We start from the raw sequence: 27,753 nt of genomic DNA, 5'->3' as shown, positions 1-27,753 counted from the left end.
TTTAAAGACACGCCTAGAGGTCTGTCTCTAATTGCTACAAGTGTCAGAATTAATCCCTATGGCTTTGAATTAAAGCTTCTAAGGTCAAATGTATAGAATATGTTTTAATCAGACTTACATAATTAACCCTTTATACTATGATGCAAATAGCTTACACAGCAGCGCCACCTAGGTATCAGTAGGTGACATTACAACAGTAGCAAAAGTGCATTCTGGGTAAGGTTATGATGTCATATTTCTTATCAATGGTCACGCCCATCCGACAATGATTGGAAAGCTCAAAACTAGGAAGGTGTTTGTCTAACTGATAAGTTTGTGATCATAAACCACACACAGGAAAGAGGAGAAAGAGGAGACAAGTGGAGCTCTCTAGAGGGGTCCATCAAGATGAAAGCCATGGTGAGATGCGCTATGATGGACCACCCAGCTTTCCTAGGAGCAGAAGTGAGATTCCTACTAGGACTTGGTAAGAGACACAGAATAGGATATTACATTTTATTAAGACTAATTTGATAGTGTGGGTGAAATTATACCATCTAGATTGGCGAATAAATAAATGATTAAATTAATTGATCATCTCCATATTGAGATGTAGTCTTAGGTTATTGTGAGACTTCATTCTACCTGCAGAAGAATCTAGACTCATAATCTAGCAATTCAAAGAAGAAGACCAGCACTTCGCAGATGTAGATCACAATGTAGATTTATTCAGTGGCATAGTGACGCGTTTCAGCACAAGTGTGCTTTCCTCAGACTGCAATGAAACATCTTACACTCCAGCTATTTATACATAAATGAGACACTAAGGAACTGACATCATCAGAGGAGCTCCGCCTCCCTCATTAACTAAAAATTCGCATATCAAATAATCGCAATGAAATATTCGCATAAAAAAATTTGCATAAAAAAATTTGCAAAAACATATCCACTCTATACTGGCGAAGATTTTCAGTCCAATAGTCCATTTTGGCAGTGATTAATCACGCTGAAGAAAAAGAGAAATATATTTATCTAATTGCGATTTTTTTTTTTGCGAATTTTCTAATGCGAATATTTCATTGCGATTATTTGATATGCAAATTTTTAGTTAATGAGGGAGGCGGAGCTCCTCTGATGATGTCAGTTCCTTAGTGTCTCATTTATGTATAAATAGCTGGAGTGTAAGATGTTTCATTGCAGTCTGATGAAAGCACACTTGTGCTGAAACGCGTCACTATGCCACTTGAATATGTGACTGAATAAATCTACATCGTGATCTACATCTGCGAAGTGCCGGTCTTCTTCTTTAAAACGTTTGTCTGGACGCCATTCCACGGACACGTGCACCGCGAATTCAAGAAGGTAGTGCCGCCCTGTCTTCACTAGAATCATAATCTAGCAAAGCATTAAATAATTGCTTATATATATATATTGATAGAACATTCTTCGCCAAGCTAAGTGATGGATTAATATCTTTATCAGCGAAATTGCAGAAGGCCTCGATGGTAAGGTGTGTCTTTTTGCTGATGACACAAAGATTTGTAACAGGGTTGATGTTCCTGGAGGGATTCACCAAATGGGAAAGGATTTAGGAAAACTAGAGGAATGATCAAAAATCTGGCAACTAAAATGTAATGTTGATAAGTGCAAGATAATGCACCTGGAGCGTAAAAACCCAAGAGCAGAATATAGAATCAGTGACACAGTCCTAACCTCAGTATCTGAGGAAAGGGGTTTAGGGGTCATTATTTCAGAAGACTTAAAGGTAGGCAGACCATGTCATAGAGCAGCGGGAGATGCTAACAGAATGCTGGGGTGTATAGGGAGAGGCATTACCAGTAGACAGAGGGGGGCGCTCATGCCGCTCTACAGAGCACTAGTGAGACCTCATCTGGAGTATTGTGCTCAGTACTGGAGACCATATCTCCAGAAGGATACTGATACTTTGGAGAGAGTTCAGAGAAGAGCTACTAAACTGGTCCATGGATTGCAGGATAAAACTTACCAGGAAAGGTTAAAGGACCTTAACATGTATAGCTTGGAAGAAAGACGAGACAGAGGGGAGATGAGAGAAACTGCTAAATACATAAAGGGAATCAACAAGGTAAAAGAGGAGAGAAGATTTACAAGAAGAAAAACTGCTACAAGAGGACATAGTGTTAAATTAGAGGGGCAAAGGTTTAACAGTAATATCAGGAAGTATTACTTTACTGAGAGAGTAGTGGATGCATGGAATAGCCTTCCTGCAGAAGTGGTAGCTGCAAATACAGTGAAGGAGTTTAAGCATGCATGGGATAGGCATAAGGCCATCCTTCATATAAGATAGGGCCGGGGGCTATCCATAGTATTCAGTATATTGGGCAGACTAGATGGGCCACATGGTTCTTATCTGCCGACACATTCTATGATTCCCACAGGAAAGACTTGTTTCAAGTCCTTCCCATTTAAGATATGGTCCAGCAAAGATCCTAGATCCCTGTTATTGGTCTTAATAGTCTTACCAAAGTTATATGTATGAAAATAGTCCAGGATGGGGCGGAAGGATACAGTTGTCTCTTCTAAGTTATATCCTTGGATGGATTGGCCCATTCTGGAGGTCACATGTGATGTGTAGTTGGTTAGAGGGGGGGGGGGGGGGGGGGGGGGTGGAATGTATTCGGCATTCTATATTGATGTCTAGGATTAGACATGTCCATCCTGATATCATGAGGTTTTCTCTGAACAGAAGTGATGTGTATAAATGATGTTCCTACTTTGATATCCTAACCTTATAATAGCTCGGTTATAATGTGACAAGTTATTTCCCCTCACATGTATTGTTAAGCTTGTAATGCTTTATATTAACGCTATGTATATTCATTTGCATGTATCATTGTTTATTTACTTATATACCTTGTAACCGATAATCCTGTGTATTATTGTAGAATGAAGAACTACATGTTTATCATTGACGTCATCTCAGTCGGACTCAGATGTGAATTGTATCAATTAGTTTGTCTACAATTCACCAGGTCATGATTTTAAGAATTTATGACAAATTTTATATTTTTTTTTTTTATGGTTAATTCTTTTTAGGACCATAATTAATAATTCTTAATTGAATTATTACTGCCCGACAGTACGGAGCCCCCCAAATACCTCCCCCATGTGTACGGAGCCCCCCAAATACCTCCCCCATGTGTACGGAGCCCCCCAAATACCTCCCCCATGTGTACGGGGCCCCCCAAATACCTGCCCCATGTGTACGGAGCCCCCCAAATACCTGCCCCATGTGTACGGAGCCCCCCAAATACCTGCCCCATGTGTACAGAGCCCCCCGATGTGCCTCCAGCCTCCCAGTCTGTAAGGTGGTGCCTGGTGCTGCCCCCCTCGCTGGCACAGAATGGGGCGTATACAGGGCAGAAGGATCTAATTATAGAAGGGCGGCCGCCCGTGAAGAGAGCGGCTCCAGACCTGGCGCCCGTCCTGTGTTTATAATATTCACAGAGGAGGGCAGCAGTGCGCACGCTCAGCTCAGCTACATCGCGGGTGATCTAGTGATGGAGGGGTCCAGGCGCCCGATCACCCACCTCTCCTGCAGATCGTGCAGGCTCTGCTCGGCCCGGTGCAGTCCGTCCAGGTCCTTCATCATCTTCTTCATGTGCTCTTTCGAGTAGCGGTTTTGTATGTAGGCGAACCAGCAGCCCCCAACCCCGATGACGATGGAGACCACCAGCATGAAGTCCTTGAGGTGGTTATGGCGGGTCACTGAGGAGAGATAGGACAGGAGTGATATCAGTAATGTGCCCACCTGGGCCACCTCCATTATACTGCAGTCTTTGCCCCCAACCTCTGGTCAACAGGGCGCCCGCTGATAACCCCCATCCTCCACAGCACCCATGAGTGCCCTTCCCCCACCTTATACAGAAAGAGCGGACCTTTGTGACCACTTCCTGGCAGCCGAGCGGTCGTGTCACTATGCGGGTGTTAACGGAGGACTGTATTCACCCAGAACGCACTGGGGAGTATTGGGGCACCTGCCACCCCCTACTGTGCCGCGCGGCACGTAACCTGCGGATGTGACAGCCACATGTAGAGCAGAGCCGCCGCCGCCGCCTCCTCCCCGAGGACCCCGCTTCCTCCCATTATGCAGAGTTGGCCGGGATCCTGCGCTCTGCTGCTCCGGGTCGGCTTTCATTCCGTGTGAAATTATAAAGTAAACGGCCTAAAAATAATCCAGAGATTATCGGAGCGTCACCCGGCCCGGATCATTATGTACTATAGAGCTGGGAAAGGAGGGGGATCGCCCCCCCGCCCTGCAACAACGGGGCCACACAGACGGCCAAATGAAAACTATCGCCACCACCACCCCGCCCCCCAGGTCAACGCCCTCCTCAGCTCCCCCACCACAGGGTCAACGCCCCCCCCCCGGCTCCCCCACCACAGGGTCAACGCACCCCCCCCCCCCCCCCGTCTCCCCCACCACAGGGTCAACGCACCCCCCCCCCCGTCTCCCCCACCACAGGGTCAACGCACCCCCCCCCCCCGTCTCCCCCACCACAGGGTCAACGCACCCCCCCCCCCGTCTCCCCCACCACAGGGTCAACGCACCCCCCCCCCCCCCCCCCCCCCCCCCCAGGGTCAACGCCCCCCCCCCCCCCCGTCTCCCCCACCACAGGGTCAACGCACCCCCCCCCCCCCCACAGGGTCCTCGCCCTCCCACCCGGCTCCTCCACCACAGGGTCAACGCCCCCCCCCCCCCCCCCGGCTCCCCCACCACAGGGTCAACGCCCCCGTCACCCCCACCACAGGGTCAACGCACCCCCCACCCCCCGTCTCCCCCACCACAGGGTCAACGCACCCCCCCCCCGTCTCCCCCACCACAGGGTCAACGCGCACCCCCCCCCCCCGTCTCCCCCACCACAGGGTCAACGCGCACCCCCCCCCCCCCCCCGTCTCCCCCACCACAGGGTCAACGCACCCCCCCCCCCCCCCGTCTCCCCCACCACAGGGTCAACGCCCCCCCACCACAGGGTCAACGCCCCCCTTTTCCCGGCTATCCCACCACAGGGTCAACGCCCTGCAAGATAAATCAATGTCACTGCAGGAAAAGCAAACACCACAGAGCAAATGTTTACAAAGAGGAAAACACTGAATAAGTTTCCCAGGGCGACACCAACACAGGGGCCCCGAGAGAGCTCCACCTGAGGAGCAAATGTAGGAGCCCCCCACATAGCACAGCTCCTCCACCTCCCCACCCACCCCCGGGGTCCCCTCACAAAGCACAGCTCCTCCACCTCCCCACCCACCCCCGGGGGCCCCTCACAAAGCACAGCTCCTCCACCTCCCCACCCACCCCGGGGTCCCCCCACAGAGCACAGCTCCTCCACCTCCCCACCCACCCCCGGGGTCCCCCCCACAGAGCACAGCTCCTCTACCTCCACCCCCGGGGTCCCCCCACATAGCACAGCTCCTCCACCTCCACCCCCGGGGTCCCCCCACAGAGCACAGCTCCTCCACCTCCCCACACACCCCGGGGTCCCCCCACAGAGCACAGCTCCTCCACCTCCCCACACACCCCGGGGTCCCCCCACAGAGCACAGCTCCTCCACCTCCCCACCCACCCCGGGGTCCCCCCACAGAGCACAGCTCCTCCACCTCCCCACCCACCCCCGGGGTCCCCCCACAGAGCACAGCTCCTCCACCTCCCCACCCACCCCCGGGGTCCCCCCACAGAGCACAGCTCCTACAGACTCCTGTACGCAGCGTATGTGACCAGAGGTGCATGGGGTACAGTGCTGTAATTCCAGAACTTGGGAAAGCTGGGTTAAACCCCATCGAATGGCGGCCATACTGGTTCACACTCAGATATAACTAACGACCCCGCGCAGGGGTGACGGTACTCACACAGAGGGGGTCCGAACAGCACCGTGTCCAGCGCCTTCAGCTGCAGCTTCTGCCGGTGGCTGCGGTCCGTCATCTTCAGCAGCGTTCCCGTCATGGTGGCGTTCGTTATCGCTAACCTAAAAGGAGCAGGACAATGGCGGTCAGTGACACAAAACCATGGCGACCAATCACACGCTCTGTCAATCCCGGTCACCACGGAGACCGCTATTCCTCGCACGGTCGGATAACCACTTAAGGTAGTTCCAGAGATCAGGCCATAGACAGGTTATAATCTACAGCCTATAACGCACCAGCCCAACCCCCCCCCCCCATATAATGACTGCATTATTACAGGACGACTGTGATTGTCGACATTTAACCGCTTGGATCCCAACAGGACAATGTAAGCGTGTGCGTACCAGAGCCGCGCGCTGATTGGCTGCATTATCAGCTGACCAATGAGGAGGAGATCACAGGACAACCACTAATGTGAACAGTGGTGAAGATCTCACAGATACCACAGCAGATCCTGAGGATCCAGCATAGAAAATAGATCTCAGATCCCAAATGGAGCAGAGACAAAGTGATCCAGAGCATGTAGCATAGAAACCGGGCCAATCATCTCAGATCCCAGAGATCCAGCCAGACGCTCATTACTAATCCACAGGATCCAGCACGGACACCAAGAGCAGAACTCAAAGCAGCCAGAATTCATGGCAGATCCCTGTGATCCAGCATAGTAAAAGCGTAGCCCATCTCAGATCCCAGGGATCAACCATAGATCAAGACACTCATCCCAGATCCTGGGGATCCAACAGTGATGTGCCAGCCACTCATACAAGGTCTCCGAGATCCACCACCCGGGATCCAGCCCGGGGGATGGCGATTACTCTACTGGAGATCCGGGCCAAAGGACGAGAACAAACCGAGAGAAGGGACAACATCGGGGATCTCCTGAAGAAGGGGGGAAATGGATCACCTACCTGGGCATATCCCTGCCGCTCAGCTGCAGCTTCCGGAACACCTCCTCGTACTGTGGAAGCTCCACGTAGGCGATGAGCCACTGAACCACCTCGTCCGCCGTCCAGTTATACACTGAGGAAGAAGGAAAGAGAAGGCATGGTGACCACCACGACAACGGGGGGCCCATGGTGACCACCACGACAACGGGGGGCCCTGGTGACCACCACGACAACGGGGGGCCCTGGTGACCACCACGACAACGGGGGGCCCTGGTGACCACCACGACAACGGGGGGCCCTGGTGACCACCACGACAACGGGGGGCCCTGGTGAACACCACGACAACGGGGGGCCCTGGTGAACACCACGACAACGGGGGGCCCTGGTGAACACCACGACAACGGGGGGCCCTGGTGAACACCACGACAACGGGGGGCCCTGGTGACCACCACAACGGGGGGCCCTGGTGACCACCACGACAACGGGGGGCCCTGGTGAACACCACGACAACGGGGGGCCCTGGTGACCACCACGACAACGGGGGGCCCTGGTGACCACCACGACCAGCAATAAAATCACCAAGGAAACCACTACCCTGGCAACCAACATCTACATCACCATGGAAACCAGTACATGAGGTTGGTAACTACAGATCACCATGGAAACGACTACCCAGGAGATTAGCAACTACATCACCATGGCAACCACTATCCTTGGAGACTAGTAACTGCATCACCAAGGAAAACACTGCCCTGGAGACCAGAAACTACATCACCATGGAAACCATCACACTGGAGGCCAGCATCAATATTGCTATGGAAACCAGCAGACATTTCATTTTAGCAACCACCTCACACAAAACCAGCATCACCATGGTAACTAGCAAAAAGACCCACAACAAATATCTGCATCACCATGGAAACCAAAACTGCACCTTTAGTAATATCACCACCACAGAAACTGGTACCTCCATTTCCATGGGAACCCTTATACTACCAGCGTGTTGTCATGGTAACAGTCACCACCTCGCCCTACCTTCTGACACCTTCCACGTGTTCCACAGGTCCTCCACGCTGATCAGCTTGTCCTCTCCATGGAAGGTGCTGTGCTTCACCGTCGGGTCGTGGTAATTCAGATCTTCTCTTATGAACTGAAAGCAGAGGACACAGCCATAAGTAAGTGACCCCCCATCAGGGGCGCCGACCCACACGATATCCAGGACTACTGGCCCTTTAAGAAAGTCACATTGACAGTCCAGGCCGTGATAAACCCCCCCCGACGGTGTCTGTAATACACAGAACATCTCCTGCGCAGCGCACTGACCCCCCCCCCCCCCCCCCCCCCGCTGTCAACAGGCGGCAGATAAGCGCCAATTACCGGTGAAGTGGAAGATAAAGAGAGAGCGATAAAACACTCAGCAATGGAAAGCAGAGCGCCACCGCCCGCTAGTGAGGAGCCCCCACTGTATACAGTGACCCTACACCCCCCGCCATATCCAGTGACTGCCGCACCCCCCCCACCATATCCAGTGACTGCCGCACCCCCCCCACCATATCCAGTGACTGCCGCACCACCCCCACCATATCCAGTGACTGCCGCACCCCCCCCACCATATCCAGTGACTGCCGCACCCCCCCCCCCATATCCAGTGACTGCCGCACCCCCCCCACCATATCCAGTGACTGCCGCACCCCCCCACCATATCCAGTGACTGCCGCACCCCCCCACCATATCCAGTGACTGCCGCACCCCCCCACCATATCCAGTGACTGCCGCACCCCCCCACCATATCCAGTGACTGCCGCACCCCCCCCATATCCAGTGACTGCCGCACCCCCCCACCATATCCAGTGACTGCCGCACCCCCCCACCATATCCAGTGACTGCCGCACCCCCCCACCATATCCAGTGACTGCCGCACCCCCCCACCATATCCAGTGACTGCCGCACCCCCCCACCATATCCAGTGACTGCCGCACCCCCCCCCCATATCCAGTGACTGCCGCACCCCCCCCATATCCAGTGACTGCCGCGCACCCCCACCATATCCAGTGACTGCCGCACCCCCCCCATATCCAGTGACTGCTGCAACCCCCCCCACAATATCCAGTGACTGCTGCACCCCCCCTCCCCCACCATATCCAGTGACTGCCGCACCCCCCCACCATATCCAGTGACTGCTGCAACCCCCCCCACCATATCCAGTGACTGCCGCACCCCCCCACCATATCCAGTGACTGCCGCACCCCCCCCACCATATCCAGTGACCCCTGCGCCAACCCCCCCACACGATATCCAGTGAGCCCCCCCAGTGACTGCCACACACCCACCACCATATCCGATGACCTTGTGTCCCCCATATACAGTGACCGCCACTATATCCGGTAACCCCACTACCCCCAATAAATCTTGTGACCCTCACACCCTTCCCCCCCCCCACTATATCCAGTGAGCTCCCTCCTACCATATCCAGTCAGTGACCCGAGCCCCCCCACCATATACAGTGACCCCTGCCCCCCCCCCACTATATCCAGTGAGTGACCCCTGCCCCACCCCCCATATCCGGCGTGCCGGCCCCCCATCCACGCTGCTGCGCAGATGCAGTATACCAGCCCTGCGCGGGGTACAAGCCCCTCCCCCCGGTCGCTCATTTCTGGCAGGCATATAAAGGGTCACTCGTGCCGCCCCCTCCCCCCCCTCAGCTGTTCTTCTGTATATTTAGCCTGGGAAGAGGTAAAGTGATCTTCCTGAACCCAAGGCCTGAGCCACTGAGAAGAGGCACCGCTGAGCAAGTGCCTCCTCCACGTACATCCTGTCATCTCCAGTCACACCCAAAGCTGCAGTCACAACTCATGCCAGGTCTCGTCATGCAGGGGATTATGGGAGTCGGTCCACGGCTGACAGACGGCACATGACTGCAGCTCTGGATGTGACTAGAGCAGATGGGCGCTGGGCCTATCATACCTCGTCGCTCTCCTCCACGTCCACGTTCCCATTGGCGTCATCGTCCATCTGCTTGTGGATGCTGACCACCGCCTCGAAGCTCAGGAGCTCGTCCTCCCGCTGGCACAGCAGCTCGTCGATCCGGCAGAACACTGCAAGAGAAGGAACCGTGAGAGGAGACCCGCAATGAGGCACCGGGCGCTACGGCCGGCGGGGGCCAGGACTGGGGCTCTGCGGCCGGCGGGGGGCCAGGACTGGGGCGCTGCGGCCGACGGGGGGGGCCAGGACTGGGGCTCTGCGGCCGGCGGGGGGGGGGGCCAGGACTGGGGCGCTGCGGCCGACGGGGGGGGGGGGGCCAGGACTGGGGCTCTGCGGCCGGCGGGGGGGGGGGGCCCGGACTGGGGCTCTGCGGCCGGCGGGGGGGGGGGGGCCAGGACTGGGGCGCTGCGGCCGACGGGGGGGGGGGCCAGGACTGGGGCGCTGCGGCCGACGGGGGGGGGCCAGGACTGGGGCGCTGCGGCCGACGGGGGGGGGGGGCCAGGACTGGGGCGCTGCGGCCGACGGGGGGGGGGGGGGGGGCCAGGACTGGGGCGCTGCGGCCGACGGAGGGGCCAGGACTGGGGCGCTGCGGCCGACGGAGGGGCCAGGACTGGGGCGCTGCGGCCGACGGGGGGGGGGCCAGGACTGCAGTAAAGACTGACACTAAAGCTGGCCATGCACATCGGATCAATGTCAGCTGCAGATTTCAGCAGAGCCACATTCTGTCTGTCTGGGGCCCCCACGACAAACAGAGGGCTTGGGGGGGGGGGGGGGGAGGTTTAAGGCGCACATGTACACTCAGCCAAGCCGAGCATGCATGTGTATGGGGAAGGTCCGGATCCACCATTCAGGGTCTGCGCAGCCCCCTAGTGGCCCTGTCCCGGGGTCTGACATGCCCGCCATCGAGAGGCGGTGTAAGGGAGCGCTGCTCTGGGGGAGGCACAGCTGACCTTTCCCTCCCCCCCCCCATTATCACAGCAATCACCAATATCAGGTGACACTAAACCGGTCTGACCGCCCGAACCGGCAGCGCCCTCCCCCAACACCGGCCGGGGCTTACCCAGAAGAGGTCCTCTCCCCAAGAGCTGACGATCGGCCGCCCGGAGGGTGTATTGTCTACTGCTGCTCTGAATGAAAACTCTGGGAGCCAAGAAGTGGCCCCTCACCCCGGCCGGGGGGCGCCGGGGAGCTTCTGCCCATTTATAGTGGACAGGCCCAAAATGTGACCCTCCAGCACACCCTAAAGTGACCCCAAACCAGACCACCCGTTTACAGGGGCCAAACTACCCAGAGGGAGGTAGACAGCGTGGGGCCCCCAGGAAAGGGGGTGCCAGAGGGAGGTAGACAGCGTGGGGCCCCCGGGGGAGGGGAGGGCGCGTGGAGCCTAGGAGAAAAGGAAACGAGCAGGGCCCCCCGGGGAGGTCACAGCCACAGACGGGGAAGGGGGGGGGGGCGCTGTGCCAGGAAGAAAGGCAGAGTCCCCCAGGGCCCTGCCCCTGCAGAGCAGACTCCGCCCCTGCTGTATATTCCATGCCCACAAGCCCTGCATCATAGGAGAAGACGGCTGCAAACCCTGCATAGAGCATAATGTATAATGTAACAGCAGAATTGTGACTGCAGCTCTGGCTGTGACTGGAGAAGACAATGCACCTGCAGCTCTGGCTGTGACTGGAGAAGACAATGCACCTGCAGCTCTGGCTGTGACTGGAGAAGACAATGCACCTGCAGCTCTGGCTGTGACTGGAGGAGACAATGCACCTGCAGCTCTGGCTGTGACTGGAGAAGACAATGCACCTGCAGCTCTGGCTGTGACTGGAGAAGACAATGCACCTGCAGCTCTGGCTGTGACTGGAGAAGACAATGCACCTGCAGCTCTGGCTGTGACTGGAGGATACGCTGGTCTCTGCAGTGTGACACTGCTGTATGTGCAGACTCTGCCCACATCTCGCCCTCATGGTTTTCGCCGTCTTGCTGAAATATAATCAGGTATTGGAGGAACAGAACTGAGCTGCTGAGACCGAGTCCGGGTATTGCGGTCCGGCTGACGCTCCTGGGATAGCCGGGTGACGCGCCGACGCTCCTCGGGGCCCTGGGATAGCCGGGTGACGCGCCGACGCTCCTCGGGGCCCTGGGATAGCCGGGTGACGCGCCGACGCTCCTCGGGGCCCTGGGATAGCCGGGTGACGCGCCGACGCTCCTCGGGGCCCTGGGATAGCCGGGTGACGCGCCGACGCTCCTCGGGGCCCTGGGATAGCCGGGTGACGCGCCGACGCTCCTCGGGGCCCTGGGATAGCCGGGTGACGCGCCGACGCTCCTCGGGGCCCTGGGATAGCCGGGTGACGCGCCGACGCTCCTCGGGGCCCTGGGATAGCCGGGTGACGCGCCGACGCTCCTCGGGGCCCTGGGATAGCCGGGTGACGCGCCGACGCTCCTCGGGGCCCTGGGATAGCCGGGTGACGCGCCGACGCTCCTCGGGGCCCTGGGATAGCCGGGTGACGCGCCGACGCTCCTCGGGGCCCTGGGATAGCCGGGTGACGCGCCGACGCTCCTCGGGGCCCTGGGATAGCCGGGTGACGCTCCTCATCAGTCGCTGGAGGGGCGTGTTCAACAAAACGTCCAATAATTTTAGAAAAAAAAAAATTTGCCTTTTGGCCCAGAATGTTGTGACAATGCAGAGAAGTCAGTGCCGGCCGCACAGAGTCTGCTTTAGGCCGAATTATTTATTCTCTATTTTTTTTTTAATAACCTTTATTATATTCTTTTATAATAAACACAACCCGCGCCGCTCTCTATATCTCTGTCCGGCAGCCATCAGTGCGGTATTATCCCCGGTATAGATGACGTCTCTGTATCTCTGTCCGGCAGCCATCAGTGCGGTATTATCACCGGTACAGAGACGTCTCTATATCTCTGTCCGGCAGCCATTAGTGCGGTATTATCCCCGGTACAGAGGACGTCTCTATATCTCTGTCCGGCAGCCATTAGTGCGGTATTATCCCCGGTACAGAGGACGTCTCTATATCTCTGTCCGGCAGCCATTAGTGCGGTATTATCACCGGTACAGAGACGTCTCTATATATCTCTGTCCGGCAGCGATTAGTGCGGTATTATCACCGGTACAGAGACGTCTCTATATCTCTGTCCGGCAGCCATCAGTGCGGTATTATCCCCGGTATAGAGACGTCTCTATCAGTTATCCGCAGCTTTCCTGCGCGGTATTATCACCGGTACAGAGGACGTCTCTGTATCTCTGTCCGCAGCTTTCCTGCGCGGTATTATCCCGCGGTATTATCTCTATCAGTTATCCGCAGCTTTCCTGCGCGGTTACTTCTTACTAGCAGATACTTTGTCGCTGCTCAGGAGGAGCTTTCTCCTAAATCTCCTTAGAACGTCCCGGCGGGGGTCCTGGCGGGGGTCCTGGCCTACTCCGAACTGATATCACATCGTGTTCTCTGCCACCATCAGAGCCAATCTGTGCCAGCTCCACCGAGACCTCATCTCACTATCCCGGTCACCTCCTTAGAGGGAGGCTGGGGGCACAGGACGTCTCGTTCCACCTCATTAACCCTGCGCTGCCCACAGACAGAGGCTGATCTACATCATTAAACCTCATCACAGGAACAGACCCCCTCCTCCTGCCCGCCATACCCCTACCCTACAGACCCCCCTCCTCCTGCCCGCCATACCCCTACCCTACAGACCCCCTCCTCCTGCCCGCCATACCTCTACCCTACAGACCCCCTCCTCCTGCCCGCCATACCCCTACCCTACAGACCCCCCTCCTCCTGCCCGCCATACCCCTACCCTACAGACCCCCCTCCTCCTGCCCGCCATACCCCTACCCTACAGACCCCCTCCTCCTGCCCGCCATACCCCTACCCTACAGACCCCCCTCCTCCTGCCCGCCATACCCCTACAGACCCCCCCTCCTCCTGCCCGCCATACCCCTACAGACCCCCTCCTCCGGCCCGCCATACCCCTACCCTACAGACCCCCTCCTCCTGATCAGTATTACAGTCCATACGCCCCCCCGGGGGGTCCATTTGATGGATGCAGTGGAGGCTGACAGGCAGGAGGGCACCGGGTCCCTTTAAGGACTCTCTATATGAAGGAGGCCGGATGACGGGGGATTGTGAGGGGATTAGAGGCTCTTGGAGAGGCGCCGCCGTTTTCTCGCTGTGTACGTGGTGACCATGGTGAAGCCTCCACACAATGTCAGGGTCAACGCCAGTCACATGACTCAGGGTCACAGTGTGACGCTCACACAGCTGAGGGTCTGTTACAATGCATCAGGGCAGGCAATCTGTGACCTTGACTCGGCAGCCTCTCCTATCCTCCAGGTGGTCAGCTCCTCCCTGCACCGACACACTGTAACAAAGCCTCAGCTGTCAGAAAGCTGCAGACGTTTAAGGCTTGTCCACCTTTTGGGTGGTGATCCTCCAGCTATCGGGTGCAGCGGGCAGTGAGGCGGGCACAGCACCTGGCACACAATGAGGGCGGCGTGCTGTAAACACAGGTGTGTCCTCCCAGAACAGCGCACTATTGTTCTCTGCGCACGGGAGGATGATGGGAGTAGTATCAGACAGGACCCAGGAGAGGTACTACAACCACCAACATCCACCATTACAGCGACTCAACAGAGGGGAGTAACACACCGGGGCGAGCCGTGAATCCTACCAGCCGGGGCCCCATCTCTGCCGAGGAGACCCCACAACAAAGAAGAGGCTGCTCTATATCCCCCGCTGCACTCCTGTGAGAGGGAAAGCTGGGTGACCACCTGTCACTGCCATTACGGGTCCCCCTACAGTCAGCCGTGCAATGGGGGGGGGCACCGAACCCCCTCCTATAGTCAGCCGTGTAATGGGGGGGGGGGCACCGAACCCCCTCCTATAGTCAGCCGTGTAATGGGGGGGGGGGCACCGAACCCCCTCCTATAGTCAGCCGTGTAATGGGGGGGCACCGAACCCCCTCCTATAGTCAGCCGTGTAATGGGGGGGCACCGAACCCCCTCCTATAGTCAGCCGTGTAATGGGGGGGCACCGAACCCCCCTATAGTCAGCCGTGTAATGGGGGGGCTCCGAACCCCTCCTACAGTCAGCCGTGTAATGGGGGGGCACCGAACCCCTCCTACAGTCAGCCGTGTAATGGGGGGGGCACCGAACCCCCTCCTATAGTCAGCCGTGTAATGGGGGGGGGGGGGGGGCACCGAACCCCCTCCTATAGTCAGCCGTGTAATGGGGGGGGCACCGAACCCCCTTATAGTCAGCCGTGTAATGGGGGGGGCACCGAACGCCCTCCTATAGTCAGCCGTGTAATGGGGGGGGGTGCACCGAACGCCCTCCTATAGTCAGCCGTGTAATGGGGGGGGGGGGGCACCGAACCCCCCTATAGTCAGCCGTGTAATAGGGGGGGGCACCGAACCCCCTCCTATAGTCAGCCGTGTAATGGGGGGGGCACCGAACCCCCTTATAGTCAGCCGTGTAATGGGGGGGGCACCGAACCCCCCTATAGTCAGCCGTGTAATGGGGGGGGCACCGAACCCCCCTATAGTCAGCCGTGTAATGGGGGGGGCACCGAACCCCCCTATAGTCAGCCGTGTAATGGGGGGGGTGCACCGAACGCCCTCCTATAGTCAGCCGTGTAATGGGGGGGGGTGCACCGAACGCCCTCCTATAGTCAGCCGTGTAATGGGGGGGGGGCACCGAACGCCCTCCTATAGTCAGCCGTGTAATGGGGGGGGGGCACCGAACCCCCTTATAGTCAGCCGTGTAATGGGGGGGGCACCGAACCCCCCTACAGTCAGCCGTGTAATGGGGGGGGCACCGAACCCCCCTATAGTCAGCCGTGTAATGGGGGGTGCACCGAACCCCCCTACAGTCAGCCGTGTAATGGGGGGTGCACCGAACCCCCCTATAGTCAGCCGTGTAATGGGGGGTGCACCAAACCCCCTCCTATAGTCAGCCGTGTAATGGGGGGGGCACCGAACCCCCTCCTATAGTCAGCCGTGTAATGGGGGGGCACCGAACCCCTCCTACAGTCAGCCGTGTAATGGGGGGGGGGCACCGAACCCCCCTATAGTCAGCCGTGTAATGGGGGGGGCACCAAACCCCCTCCTATAGTCAGCCGTGTAATGGGGGGCTCCGAACCCCTCCTACAGTCAGCCGTGTAATGGGGGGGCTCCGAACCCTCCTACAGTCAGCCGTGTAATGGGGGGGGCTCCGAACCCCTCCTACAGTCAGCCGTGTAATGGGGGGGGCTCCGAACCCCTCCTACAGTCAGCCGTGTAATGGGAGGGGCTCCGAACCCCTCCTATAGTCAGCCGTGTAATGGGGGGCTCCGAACCCCTCCTACAGTCAGCCGTGTAATGGGGGGGCTCCGAACCCTCCTACAGTCAGCCGTGTAATGGGGGGGCTCCGAACCCCTCCTACAGTCAGCCGTGTAATGGGGGTGCTCCGAACCCCTCCTATAGTCAGCCGTGTAATAGGGGCCCCCAAGCCCTGGCCCTTCCCCTCGCTGGAGCCCATCTAGCAGCCCGGACAGTGCAGACGAGCAGTGGCGGGTGACGTGGCCGGTCTCCATGGAGAGGCGGGGGGCACGATGGGGGCACGGATCCGCTTACGCTGGCACAGACACCACTTGACATTAACACCCGGAGGCGGCTGCCAGGAGCGGCCCGTGCGCCCGGCTCTTCTGAAGCTGCAGCCAGAGAATCTGGGGGGCTCCCTCCATACTGACCGCAGTGCAGGGTCCGAGGGGAGCTCCGCCATCATGTCCTATACTCCAGTCACATCCAGAGCTGCAGTGCAAGGTCCGAGGGGAGCTCTGCCCAGCCAGGAGCACAGGACCTCCCAAACTACGTGGTGTCTTATACTCCAGTCACATCCAGAGCTGCGGCAACATACTACATCATGTCCTATACTCCAGTCACATCCAGAGCTGTACTGCAGGAACCTATGGGAGCTCTGCCCAGCCAGGAGCACAGGACCTCCCAAACTACATGGTGTCTTACTCCAGTCACATCCAGAGCTGCGGCAACATACTACATCATGTCCTATACTCCAGTCACATCCAGAGCTGTACTGCAGGAACCTATGGGAGCTCTGCCCGGCCAGGAGCACAGGACCCAGTCACATCCAGAGCTGCAGTGCAGGGCCCTATAGGAACTCTGCCCAGCCAGGAGCACAGGACTTCCCAAACTACATGGTGTCTTATACTCCAGTCACATCCAGAGCTGCGGCAACATACCACATAACATCCTATACGCCAGTCACATCCAGAGCTGATGCCACACACTACATTAGGCTCCAGTCACATCCAGAGCTGATGCCACATACTACATTAGGCTCCAGTCACATCCAGAGCTGATGCCACACACTACATTAGGCTCCAGTCACATCCAGAGCTGATGCCACATTAGACTCCAGTCACATCCAGAGCTGATGCCACATACTACATTAGGCTCCAGTCACATCCAGAGCTGCAGCCACATACTACATTAGGCTCCAGTCACATCCAGAGCTGCAGCCACAATGCTGACAGGTTAGCCGCCGCCCCCTCCCCCTGCTGCCAGCGTCACTTCCCTCCACCAGAAGCGGCGCAGTGACCACAGAACAGGATGTAAGTGACGCCAGCGAGCGCCTCTGTACACAGCCTTATCGTTCTGCGTCCGCAGCCCCTGCGCAGAGCCGGGCGTCTCCACGGTGACAAACCCCTCAGCCCTGTGTTCACTCCCTGTCGCCATGGCGACACATCAGCCAGCTGGATACAATGACACAATCACCAGGGGCGGCAGATGTGGGGCCCGGACGGAGCCACCTGCACCACTGCGAAGGGTTAATCCCCACCTCAGGACAGGTGGTACTGCCCCAATCCTCCGCAGGATGGCGTGTGCACACCATACATGGCGAGGCCCAGTCCCAGCCAGAGCTGCATTCACACCTCACTCTTCAGCACCTGCACTGAGCATGCTCCGCTCACACCGAGAGCTGCACAGTTGTCTGCCCCACAATGCAACACAGCAGAGATCTGCACTTGACTGACGCAATGCAGCAGCTCCGGCTGTGACTGGAGCATAAGAAACAATGCAAATAATGGTGAACGCAGCTTTGGAGGTGACCGGAGATCAGATAAGAATCTGTACACACATGGACGGTGTTATGGAGGCCCACAGCGGACCAGGCACGTCTCAGTGGTGCAGCCTCAGGATGTTGGGGTCCGGACCGCCCCGGGCGCCACCTCCGCCGCCTGATACAATTTCACCGCCGTCAGCAGCTGTGACTGAAATCTCCAAAATCAGCCAGAAAACCTCTAATTGCTGGAGGCTGCTGGAGTCGGGCCCCAAGGAGAGCAGGGGCCCCACCAGTCACGGAGGCAGCTCCGGAGACCCTTCTGCTGTACAGTAATAATCAATATCAGTCACTATAATACTTCAGTTATAAGAGGAGCGGCTGATATCAGTCCCATCTTATTACAGTACAGCAGAGTTATAAGAGGAGCGGCTGATATCGGTCCCATCTTATTACAGTACAGCAGAGTTATAAGAGGAGCGGCTGATATCAGTCCCATCTTATTACAGTACAGCAGAGTTATAAGAGGAGCGGCTGATATCAGTCCCATCTTATTACAGTACAGCAGAGGTATAAGAGGAGCGGCTGATATCAGTCCCATCTTATTACAGTACAGCAGTTATAAGAGGAGCGGCTGATATCAGTCCCATCTTATTACAGTACAGCAGAGTTATAAGAGGAGCAGCTGATATCAGTCCCATCTTATTACAGTACAGCAGAGTTATAAGAGGAGCGGCTGATATCGGTCCCATCTTATTACAGTACAGCAGAGTTATAAGAGGAGCGGCTGATATCAGTCCCATCTTATTACAGTACAGCAGAGTTATAAGAGGAGCAGCTGATATCAGTCCCATCTTATTACAGTACAGCAGAGTTATAAGAGGAGCGGCTGATATCGGTCCCATCTTATTACAGTACAGCAGAGTTATAAGAGGAGCGGCTGATATCAGTCCCATCTTATTACAGTACAGCAGAGTTATAAGAGGAGCGGCTGATATCGGTCCCATCTTATTACAGTACAGCAGAGTTATAAGAGGAGCGGCTGATATCAGTCCCATCTTATTACAGTACAGCAGAGTTATAAGAGGAGCGGCTGATATCGGTCCCATCTTATTACAGTACAGCAGAGTTATAAGAGGAGCGCTGATATCAGTCCCATCTTATTACAGTACAGCAGCGTTATAAGAGGAGCGGCTGATATCAGTCACATCTTATTACAGTACAGCAGCGTTATAAGAGGAGCGCTGATATCAGTCCCATCTTATTACAGTACAGCAGCGTTATAAGAGGAGCGCTGATATCAGTCCCATCTTATTACAGTACAGCAGAGTTATAAGAGGAGCGGCTGATATCAGTCCCATCTTATTACAGTACAGCAGCGTTATAAGAGGAGCGCTGATATCAGTCCCATCTTATTACAGTACAGCAGAGTTATAAGAGGAGCGGCTGATATCAGTCCCATCTTATTACAGTACAGCAGCGTTATAGGAGGAGCGGCTGATATCAGTCCCATCTTATTACAGTACAGCAGAGTTATAAGAGGAGCGGCTGATATCAGTCCCATCTTATTACAGTACAGCAGAGTTATAAGAGGAGCGGCTGATATCAGTCCCATCTTATTACAGTACAGCAGCGTTATAAGAGGAGCGGCTGATATCAGTCACATCTTATTACAGTACAACAGAGTTATAAGAGGAGCGGCTGATATCAGTCCCATCTTATTACAGTACAGCAGAGTTATAAGAGGAGCGGCTGATATCAGTCCCATCTTATTACAGTACAGCAGCGTTATAAGAGGAGCGGCTGATATCAGTCACATCTTATTACAGTACAACAGAGTTATAAGAGGAGCGGCTGATATCAGTCCCATCTTATTACAGTATAGCAGAGGTATAAGAGGAGCGGCTGATATCAGTCCCATCTTATTACAGTACAGCAGAGTTATAAGAGGAGCGGCTGATATCAGTCCCATCTTATTACAGTACAGCAGCGTTATAAGAGGAGCGCTGATATCAGTCCCATCTTATTACAGTACAGCAGCGTTATAAGAGGAGCGGCTGATATCAGTCCCATCTTATTACAGTACAGCAGCGTTATAAGAGGAGCGGCTGATATTATCCAGGACCCCCATGGGTCAGTGACCACCACGGACAGCCTCGGGCACACAGCGCTGTGGCTTCTGACCGATGCAGCGCAGTCCCGTCTGCTGCTCACTTCCTGCCATCTGATGCCAACCACCCCCGGCAGCTTCATGCCCAGAAACAGGACCACGTGCATAGAGTCTTAAAGGGCCAGTAACCCACAGATCAGCGGGTTACATGAGAGGCAGAGGATTCAGGATTAATGGACACCCACTGACACCTACCTGCTGCTGCGCTCTAAACACACGTGAACAGCGGCCGGGCAGCAGCGTGACGCTTATCATCCACTCCTGATGACCTGTGTAACCTGGCAGCAGCTAAGGGTTTGTGTGCCCCGCGCCCGCAGGGTAAGGCGATGAGCCATGGCAGTGCCACAATTACCACCCTGAGCAGGCAATGACCAAGCTGCCCCTCCCCCGCAGGGCGCTACAATGTATCTGCAGTCATAGACACTGATACATTGTATTCAGAGTACCTATAGGACGCACGGGGCTGCTGCGGGGACGGACACCAGGTGCCCAGTCCGTGCCCCTGATCCACACAGGGAGGTGCACGGCTGCAGGAGGCACGGACGTGGTCACTGCGCCAACGTTACGTTTTGTACCCTCTGCCGGTGACGGCACCTGCCCACACATCCCGGGTCACCGGCACTCATAAGTAACATAGGCCCACAGTTCTGTGCTGCAGATAACAGGAGCCACCTACCATCCTTCTGAGGACCATGGCCCCCGGGGGCCACACTGACAATGTGTGACCTGAGCCTCTGCAGCTGTCCAAGCGCCCGGTCATATAGTTATGCTCCAAGAGGCGCGCAGCAGCAGAGGCAGGACAGCCTGCAGCACAGGAGACGCTCACTGACTTTTCCTGGATTGTGGGGTGCAGGCCCGATCTACAGCAACTCATGGGACCCTGCAAGACACGGGGACCCCTGAAGGACCTGCCGCAAGACACGGGGACCCCTGAAGGACCTGCCGCAAGACACGGGGACCCCTGAAGGACCTGCCGCAAGACAGGGGGACCCCTGAAGGACCTGCCGCAAGACAGGGGGACCCCTGAAGGACCTGCCGCAAGACAGGGGGACCCCTGAAGGACCTGCCGCAAGACAGGGGGACCCCTGAAGGACCTGCCGCAAGACAGGGGGACCCCTGAAGGACCTGCCGCAAGACAGGGGGACCCCTGAAGGACCTGCCGCAAGACAGGGGGACCCCTGAAGGACCTGCCGCAAGACAGGGGGACCCCTGAAGGACCTGCCGCAAGACAGGGGGACCCCTGAAGGACCTGCCGCAAGACAGGGGGACCCCTGAAGGACCTGCCGCCAGACAGGGGGACCCCTGAAGGACCTGCCGCCAGACAGGGGGACCCCTGAAGGACCTGCCGCCAGACAGGGGGACCCCTGAAGGACCTGCCGCCAGACAGGGGGACCCCTGAAGGACCTGCCGCCAGACAGGGGGACCCCTGAAGGACCTGCCGCCAGACAGGGGGACCCCTGAAGGACCTGCCGCCAGACAGGGGGACCCCTGAAGGACCTGCCGCCAGACAGGGGGACCCCTGAAGGACCTGCCGCCAGACAGGGGGACCCCTGAAGGACCTGCCGCCAGACAGGGGGACCCCTGAAGGACCTGCCACCAGACAGGGGGACCCCTGAAGGACCTGCCACCAGACAGGGGGACCCCTGAAGGACCTGCCACCAGACAGGGGGACCCCTGAAGGACCTGCCACCAGACAGGGGGACCCCTGAAGGACCTGCCACCAGACAGGGGGACCCCTGAAGGACCTGCCACCAGACAGGGGGACCCCTGAAGGACCTGCCACCAGACACCTGGACCCCTGAAGGACCTGCCACCAGACACCTGGACCTCTGAAGGACCTGCCACCAGACACCTGGACCTCTGAAGGACCTACCACCAGACACCTGGACCTCTGAAGGACCTACCACCAGACACTGGACCTCTGAAGGACCTACCACCAGACACTGGACCTCTGAAGGACCTACCACCAGACACTGGACCTCTGAAGGACCTACCACCAGACACTGGACCTCTGAAGGACCTACCACCAGACACTGGACCTCTGAAGGACCTACCACCAGACACTGGACCTCTGAAGGACCTACCACCAGACACTGGACCTCTGAAGGACCTACCACCAGACACTGGACCTCTGAAGGACCTACCACCAGACACTGGACCTCTGAAGGACCTACCACCAGACACTGGACCTCTGAAGGACCTACCACCAGACACTGGACCTCTGAAGGACCCACCACTAGACACTGGACCTCTGAAGGACCTACCACCAGACACTGGACCTCTGAAGGACCTACCACCAGACACTGGACCTCTGAAGGACCTACCACCAGACACTAGACCTCTGAAGGACCTACCACCAGACACTGGACCTCTGAAGGACCTACCACCAGACACTGGACCTCTGAAGGACCTACCACCAGACACTGGACCTCTGAAGGACCTACCACCAGACACTGGACCTCTGAAGGACCTACCCCCAGACACCGGACCCCCCTGACGTCACCGGACTCCGCTCACCTTCCTGCAGGGACTCCTCCGCCGGGGTCCCCGCGGGTTTCTCCGCCTGCCCGTGCTGGAGGAGGGAGGCGCACAGGATCCACACCACGATGCGGGACCACACATCCATGTCCGCGGCGATGGTGACGTACAGGAGCGAGACCTCTGGGCCCAAGAGCTCGCACTTCACTCCTATGAACAGCGGCAGCAGCTCAGCGGCTCAGCAGAGGGCGCTGTGTCCATGTCATGCCGAGCGGTGTCCACAGGGGCCAGTCCATAGCAGCCGCATCCTCCGGGGGCGCAGCCGGCAGTCCTATGTCCGGAGAGAAGGCAGAGCGTCGCGTCAACCTCCACCGCACACCGGCCTGTGACTCACTACAAGCCCCGCCCCCGATGGATACAGGACGGAGGACGTACACTGACGTCAGGACGCTGGGGGGATGTGGGCGGGACTGAGAAGGAAGACGTCACCCTTGGAACTTTATAAGTAGGCGTGGTAGATTGATGGGTGGGCCGTAGAGATGTTGATTGACGTGGCAAGGGTTTGATTGACAGATGAAGAGGCGAGGCGCCGAACGATTATTTAGTAATTTAGGGGAAAAGGGCGTGGTTGTAAACTGAAGAAGGGAGGGGCTTGTGGTTACCAGCGGAGGGAGGGGCGGTCGACACTGGGTGTGGCTTATTGTGACTGCAGAGGGAGAAGTGGGCGTGGTGTCATCTGATTGACAGGTAAGAGGCGCGGCGTTTGTCGAGTTCATGGTAAGGGATTGGCGTGAGATTGCCGGGTAGGAGTAGTAATAGTAATAATAGTAGGAGTAGTAGTAGTAATAATAGTAGGAGTAGTAGTAATAATAGTAGGAGTAGTAGTAGTAATAATAGTAGGAGTAGTAGTAGTAATAATAGTAGGAGTAGTAGTAATAATAGTAGGAGTAGTAGTAGTAATAATAGTAGGAGTAGTAGTAGTAATAATAGTAGGAGTAGTAGTAGTAATAATAGTAGGAGTAGTAGTATCCGATCCGCTGGAGGTTATTATTCATTATTAAAGTGCCATTCATTCCATAGCGCTGTACACATTAACCCCCTCAGCCCCCAGTGCTTAAACACCCTGAAAGACCAGGCCACTTTTTACACTTCTGACCTACACTACTTTCACCGTTTATTGCTCGGTCATGCAACTTACCACCCAAATGAATTTTACCTCCTTTTCTTCTCACTAATAGAGCTTTCATTTGGTGGTATTTCACTGCTGCTGACATTTTTACTTTTTTTGTTATTAATCGAAATTTAACAAAAAAATGACATTTTTCACTTTCAGTTGTAAAATTTTGCAAAAAAAACGAGATCCATATAGAAATTTTGCTCTAAATTTATAGTTCTACATGTCTTTGATAAAAAAAAAATGTTTGGGTAAAAAAAAATGGTTTGGGTAAAAGTTATAGCGTTTACAAACTATGGTACAAAAATGTGAATTTCCGCTTTTTGAAGCAGCTCTGACTTTCTGAGCACCTGTCATGTTTCCTGAGGTCCTACAATGCCCAGACAGTACAAACACCCCACAAATGACCCCATTTCGGAAAGTACACACCCTAAGGTATTCGCTGATGTGCATAGTGAGTTCATAGAACTTTTTATTTTTTGTCACAAGTTAGCGGAAAATTATGATTTTTTTTTTTTTTTTTTTCTTACAAAGTCTCATATTCCACTAACTTGTGACAAAAAATAAAAAGTTCTATGAACTCACTATGCCCATCAGCGAATACCTTGGGGTGTGTACTTTCCGAAATGGGGTCACTTGTGGGGTAGTTATACTGCCCTGGCATTCTAGGGGCCCAAATGTGTGGTAAGGAGTTTGAAATCAAATTCTGTAAAAAATGGCCGGTGAAATCCGAAAGGTGCTCTTTGGAATATGGGCCCCTTTGCCCACCTAGGCTGCAAAAAAGTGTCACACATCTGGTATCTCCGTACTCAGGAGAAGGTGGGGAATGTGTTTTGGGGTGTCATTTTACATATACCCATGCTGGGTGAGAGAAATATCTTGGTCAAATGCCAACTTTGTATAAAAAAATGGGAAAAGTTGCCTTTTGCCAAGATATTTCTCCATCCGGGCGTTACAGGAGGAGGGACCGCCCCCGTCTGGGCGTTGCAGGAGGAAGGACCGCCCCCACCCGGGCGTTACAGGAGGAGGGACCGCCCCCGTCTGGGCGTTGCAGGAGGAAGGACCGCCCCCACCCGGGCGTTACAGGAGGAGGGACCGCCCCCGTCTGGGCATTGCAGGAGGAAGGACCGCCCCCACCCGGGAGTTACAGGAGGAGGGACCGCCCCCATCTGGGCGTTACAGGAGGAAGGACCGCCCCCATCCAGTCTCTGTCCCCCCAGTGGCGCCGGTGACGTCTCTGTCCCCCCAGTGGCGCCGGTGACGTCTCTGTCCCCCCCAGTGGCGCCGGTGACGTCTCTGTCCCCCCAGTGGCGCCGGTGACATCTCTGTCCCCCCCAGTGGCGCCGGTGACGTCTCTGTCCCCCCAGTGGCGCCGGTGACATCTCTGTCCCCCCCAGTGGCGTCAGTGACGTCTCTGTCCCCCCCAGTGGCGTCAGTGACGTCTCTGTCCCCCCCAGTGGCGTCAGTGACGTCTCTGTCCCCCCCAGTGGCGCCAGTCACGTCTCTGTCCCCCCCAGTGGCGCCGGTCACGTCTCTGTCCCCCCCCAGTGGCGCCGGTCACGTCTCTGTCCCCCCAGTGGCGCCGGTCACGTCTCTGTCCCCCGCAGTGGCGCCGGTCACGTCTCTGTCCCCCGCAGTGGCGCCGGTCACGTCTCTGTCCCCCCAGTGGCGCCGGTGCCGTCTCTGTCCCCCCAGTGGCAGCGGTCCCGTCTGCAGAAGCCGCCTGCTCTCTGGTAAACGTTCCGACACCATCACAATGAGAAATCCGCACAAAGAGCTTCTAATCTTCATCCGGAAAGAAGAGCAGAATCCAGAGTCATCCGTGTGTCAGGGCGTGAGTGCAGCTCTGGAGGTGACTGGAGTAGAAGATGATGTAACAGAATAGTGAGTGCAGCTCTGGAGGTGACTGGAGTAGAAGATGATGTAACAGCAGAATAGTGAGTGCAGCTCTGGAGGTGACTGGAGTAGAAGATGATGTAACAGCAAAATAGTGAGTGCAGCTCTGGAGGTGACTGGAGTAAAAGATGATGTAACAGCAGAATAGTGAGTGCAGCTCTGGAGGTGACTGGAGTAAAAGATGATGTAGCAGCAGAATAGTGAGTGCAGCTCTGGAGGTGACTGGAGTAGAAGATGATGTAGCAGCAGAATAGTGAGTGCAGCTCTGGAGGTGACTGGAGTAGAAGATGATGTAACAGCAGAATAGTAAGTGCAGCTCTGGAGGTGACTGGAGTCGAAGAGGCGCACTGCAGGGGGGGAGGTGGCGGTTTTTGCAGCGGGTGCAGAATGTGTTGTCACCAGATCAGACGCAGGAAGTCATATAGAAACAGGAAGCAGATGTGGAGCGTGGCACAAGACGCCGCCATATACGGTGTGAGCCGCCGGCCCAGGATGTGGCGCCATCAGCGGTTAGAGCGCAATCACCCAGCTTTCCAAGCATCCGGAATGGACAGAGAACATACTAACTGTTCAGATGTGGGGGATGGGATGGCAGGATTTCACACCAGCTGTCTAATTACACAGTGCCCCCACAACAGTGACATCCACAGTGACCCCATAACAGTGTCATCCACAGTGACCCCATAACAGTGTCATCCACAGCGCCCCATAACAGTGACGTCCACAGTGCCCCCATAACAGTGACATCCACAGTGCCCCCATAACAGTGACATCCACAGTGCCCCCATAACAGTGACATCCACAGTGCCCCCATAACAGTGACATCCACAGCGCCCCCATAACAGTGACATCCACAGTGCCCCCATAACAGTGACATCCACAGTGCCCCCATAACAGTGACATCCACAGTGCCCCCATAACAGTGACATCCACAGTGCCCCCATAACAGTGACATCCACAGCGCCCCATAACAGTGACGTCCACAGTGCCCCCATAACAGTGACATCCACAGCGCCCCCATAACAGTGACATCCACAGTGCCCCCATAACAGTGACATCCACAGTGCCCCCATAACAGTGACATCCACAGTGCCCCCATAACAGTGACATCCACAGCGCCCCATAACAGTGACGTCCACAGTGCCCCCATAACAGCGACATCCACAGCGCCCCCATAACAGCGACATCCACAGTGCCCCCCCTAACCGTGACATCCACAGTGCCCCACAACAGTCACATCCACAGTGCCCCCATAACAGTGACATCCACAGTGCCCCCATAACAGTGACATCCACAGTGCCCCCATAACAGTGACATCCACAGTGCCCCCACAACAGTCACATCCACAGTGTCCCCAGAACAGTGACATCCACAGTGCCCCCACAACAGTCACATCCACAGCGCCCCCATAACAGTGACATCCACAGTGCCCCCATAACAGTGACATCCACAGCGCCCCCATAACAGCGACATCCACAGTGCCCCCCCTAACCGTGACATCCACAGTGCCCCACAACAGTCACATCCACAGTGCCCCCATAACAGTGACATCCACAGTGCCCCCATAACAGTGACATCCACAGTGCCCCCCTAACCGTGACATCCACAGTGCCCCACAACAGTCACATCCACAGTGCCCCCATAACAGTGACATCCACAGTGCCCCCATAACAGTGACATCCACAGTGCCCCCATAACAGTGACATCCACAGCGCCCCCATAACAGTGACATCCACAGTGCCCCCATAACAGTGACATCCACAGTGCCCCCATAACAGTGACATCCACAGCGCCCCCATAACAGCGACATCCACAGTGCCCCCATAACAGTGACATCCACAGTGCCCCCACAACAGTCACATCCACAGTGTCCCCAGAACAGTGCCTCCAGTGTCCGCGGTGCATGGTTACACTGCTCCCTGATTGGCCGCTGAGGTTCCTCTATGTTCGGGGGGCACTTTCTTTCTGGCTCCATGTGTCATGTGATCAGTAGCTGCTCCCGGGGATGATAACAGGAGGAGAAGCTTCTTATCTTGTTTTATGGCCGACTGTAAAAACCTTTCCCTGAGGGAGCGGATGATGAGACTACGAGTACCCCGAGCTGCTCCATATAGTACCGCACATGTACCGCACTCCATGACCGATCCAGATCCCCAACTCAGCAGTCCCTGTGGAGCACGG

At 56.3% G+C, this 27,753-nt stretch overlaps 1 protein-coding gene across 7 annotated transcripts in view; it reads right to left on the bottom strand.

The window, feature by feature from the left end:
* STIM1 (stromal interaction molecule 1) overlaps positions 1 to 22,929 on the bottom strand; it is a 37,891-nt gene extending 14,962 nt beyond the window's left edge. For 5 of the 7 annotated variants that reach the window (XM_040426679.1, XM_040426676.1, XM_040426680.1 and 2 more), the window contains exons 1-6: positions 22,542 to 22,928; positions 9,771 to 9,901; positions 7,842 to 7,956; positions 6,828 to 6,939; positions 5,866 to 5,981; positions 3,549 to 3,726 (exon numbers count right to left, since the gene is read on the bottom strand). In XM_040426679.1, coding sequence (XP_040282613.1) covers positions 3,549 to 3,726; positions 5,866 to 5,981; positions 6,828 to 6,939; positions 7,842 to 7,956; positions 9,771 to 9,901; positions 22,542 to 22,650 — 761 coding nt within the window. In that variant the 5' untranslated portion in view covers positions 22,651 to 22,928. Of the gene's footprint in view, positions 1 to 3,548; positions 3,727 to 5,865; positions 5,982 to 6,827; positions 6,940 to 7,841; positions 7,957 to 9,770; positions 9,902 to 22,541 lie in introns of all 7 variants that reach the window. The other 2 variants (XM_040426675.1, XM_040426681.1) reach the window with 2 other exon arrangements.
* Between the last annotated feature and the right edge of the window lie 4,824 nt (positions 22,930 to 27,753).

Source organism: Bufo bufo, chromosome 3, assembly GCF_905171765.1.
Source record: "Bufo bufo chromosome 3, aBufBuf1.1, whole genome shotgun sequence".
Taxonomy (NCBI): Eukaryota; Metazoa; Chordata; class Amphibia; order Anura; family Bufonidae; genus Bufo; species Bufo bufo.
This window is presented reverse-complemented; position numbering and strand designations above follow the sequence as displayed.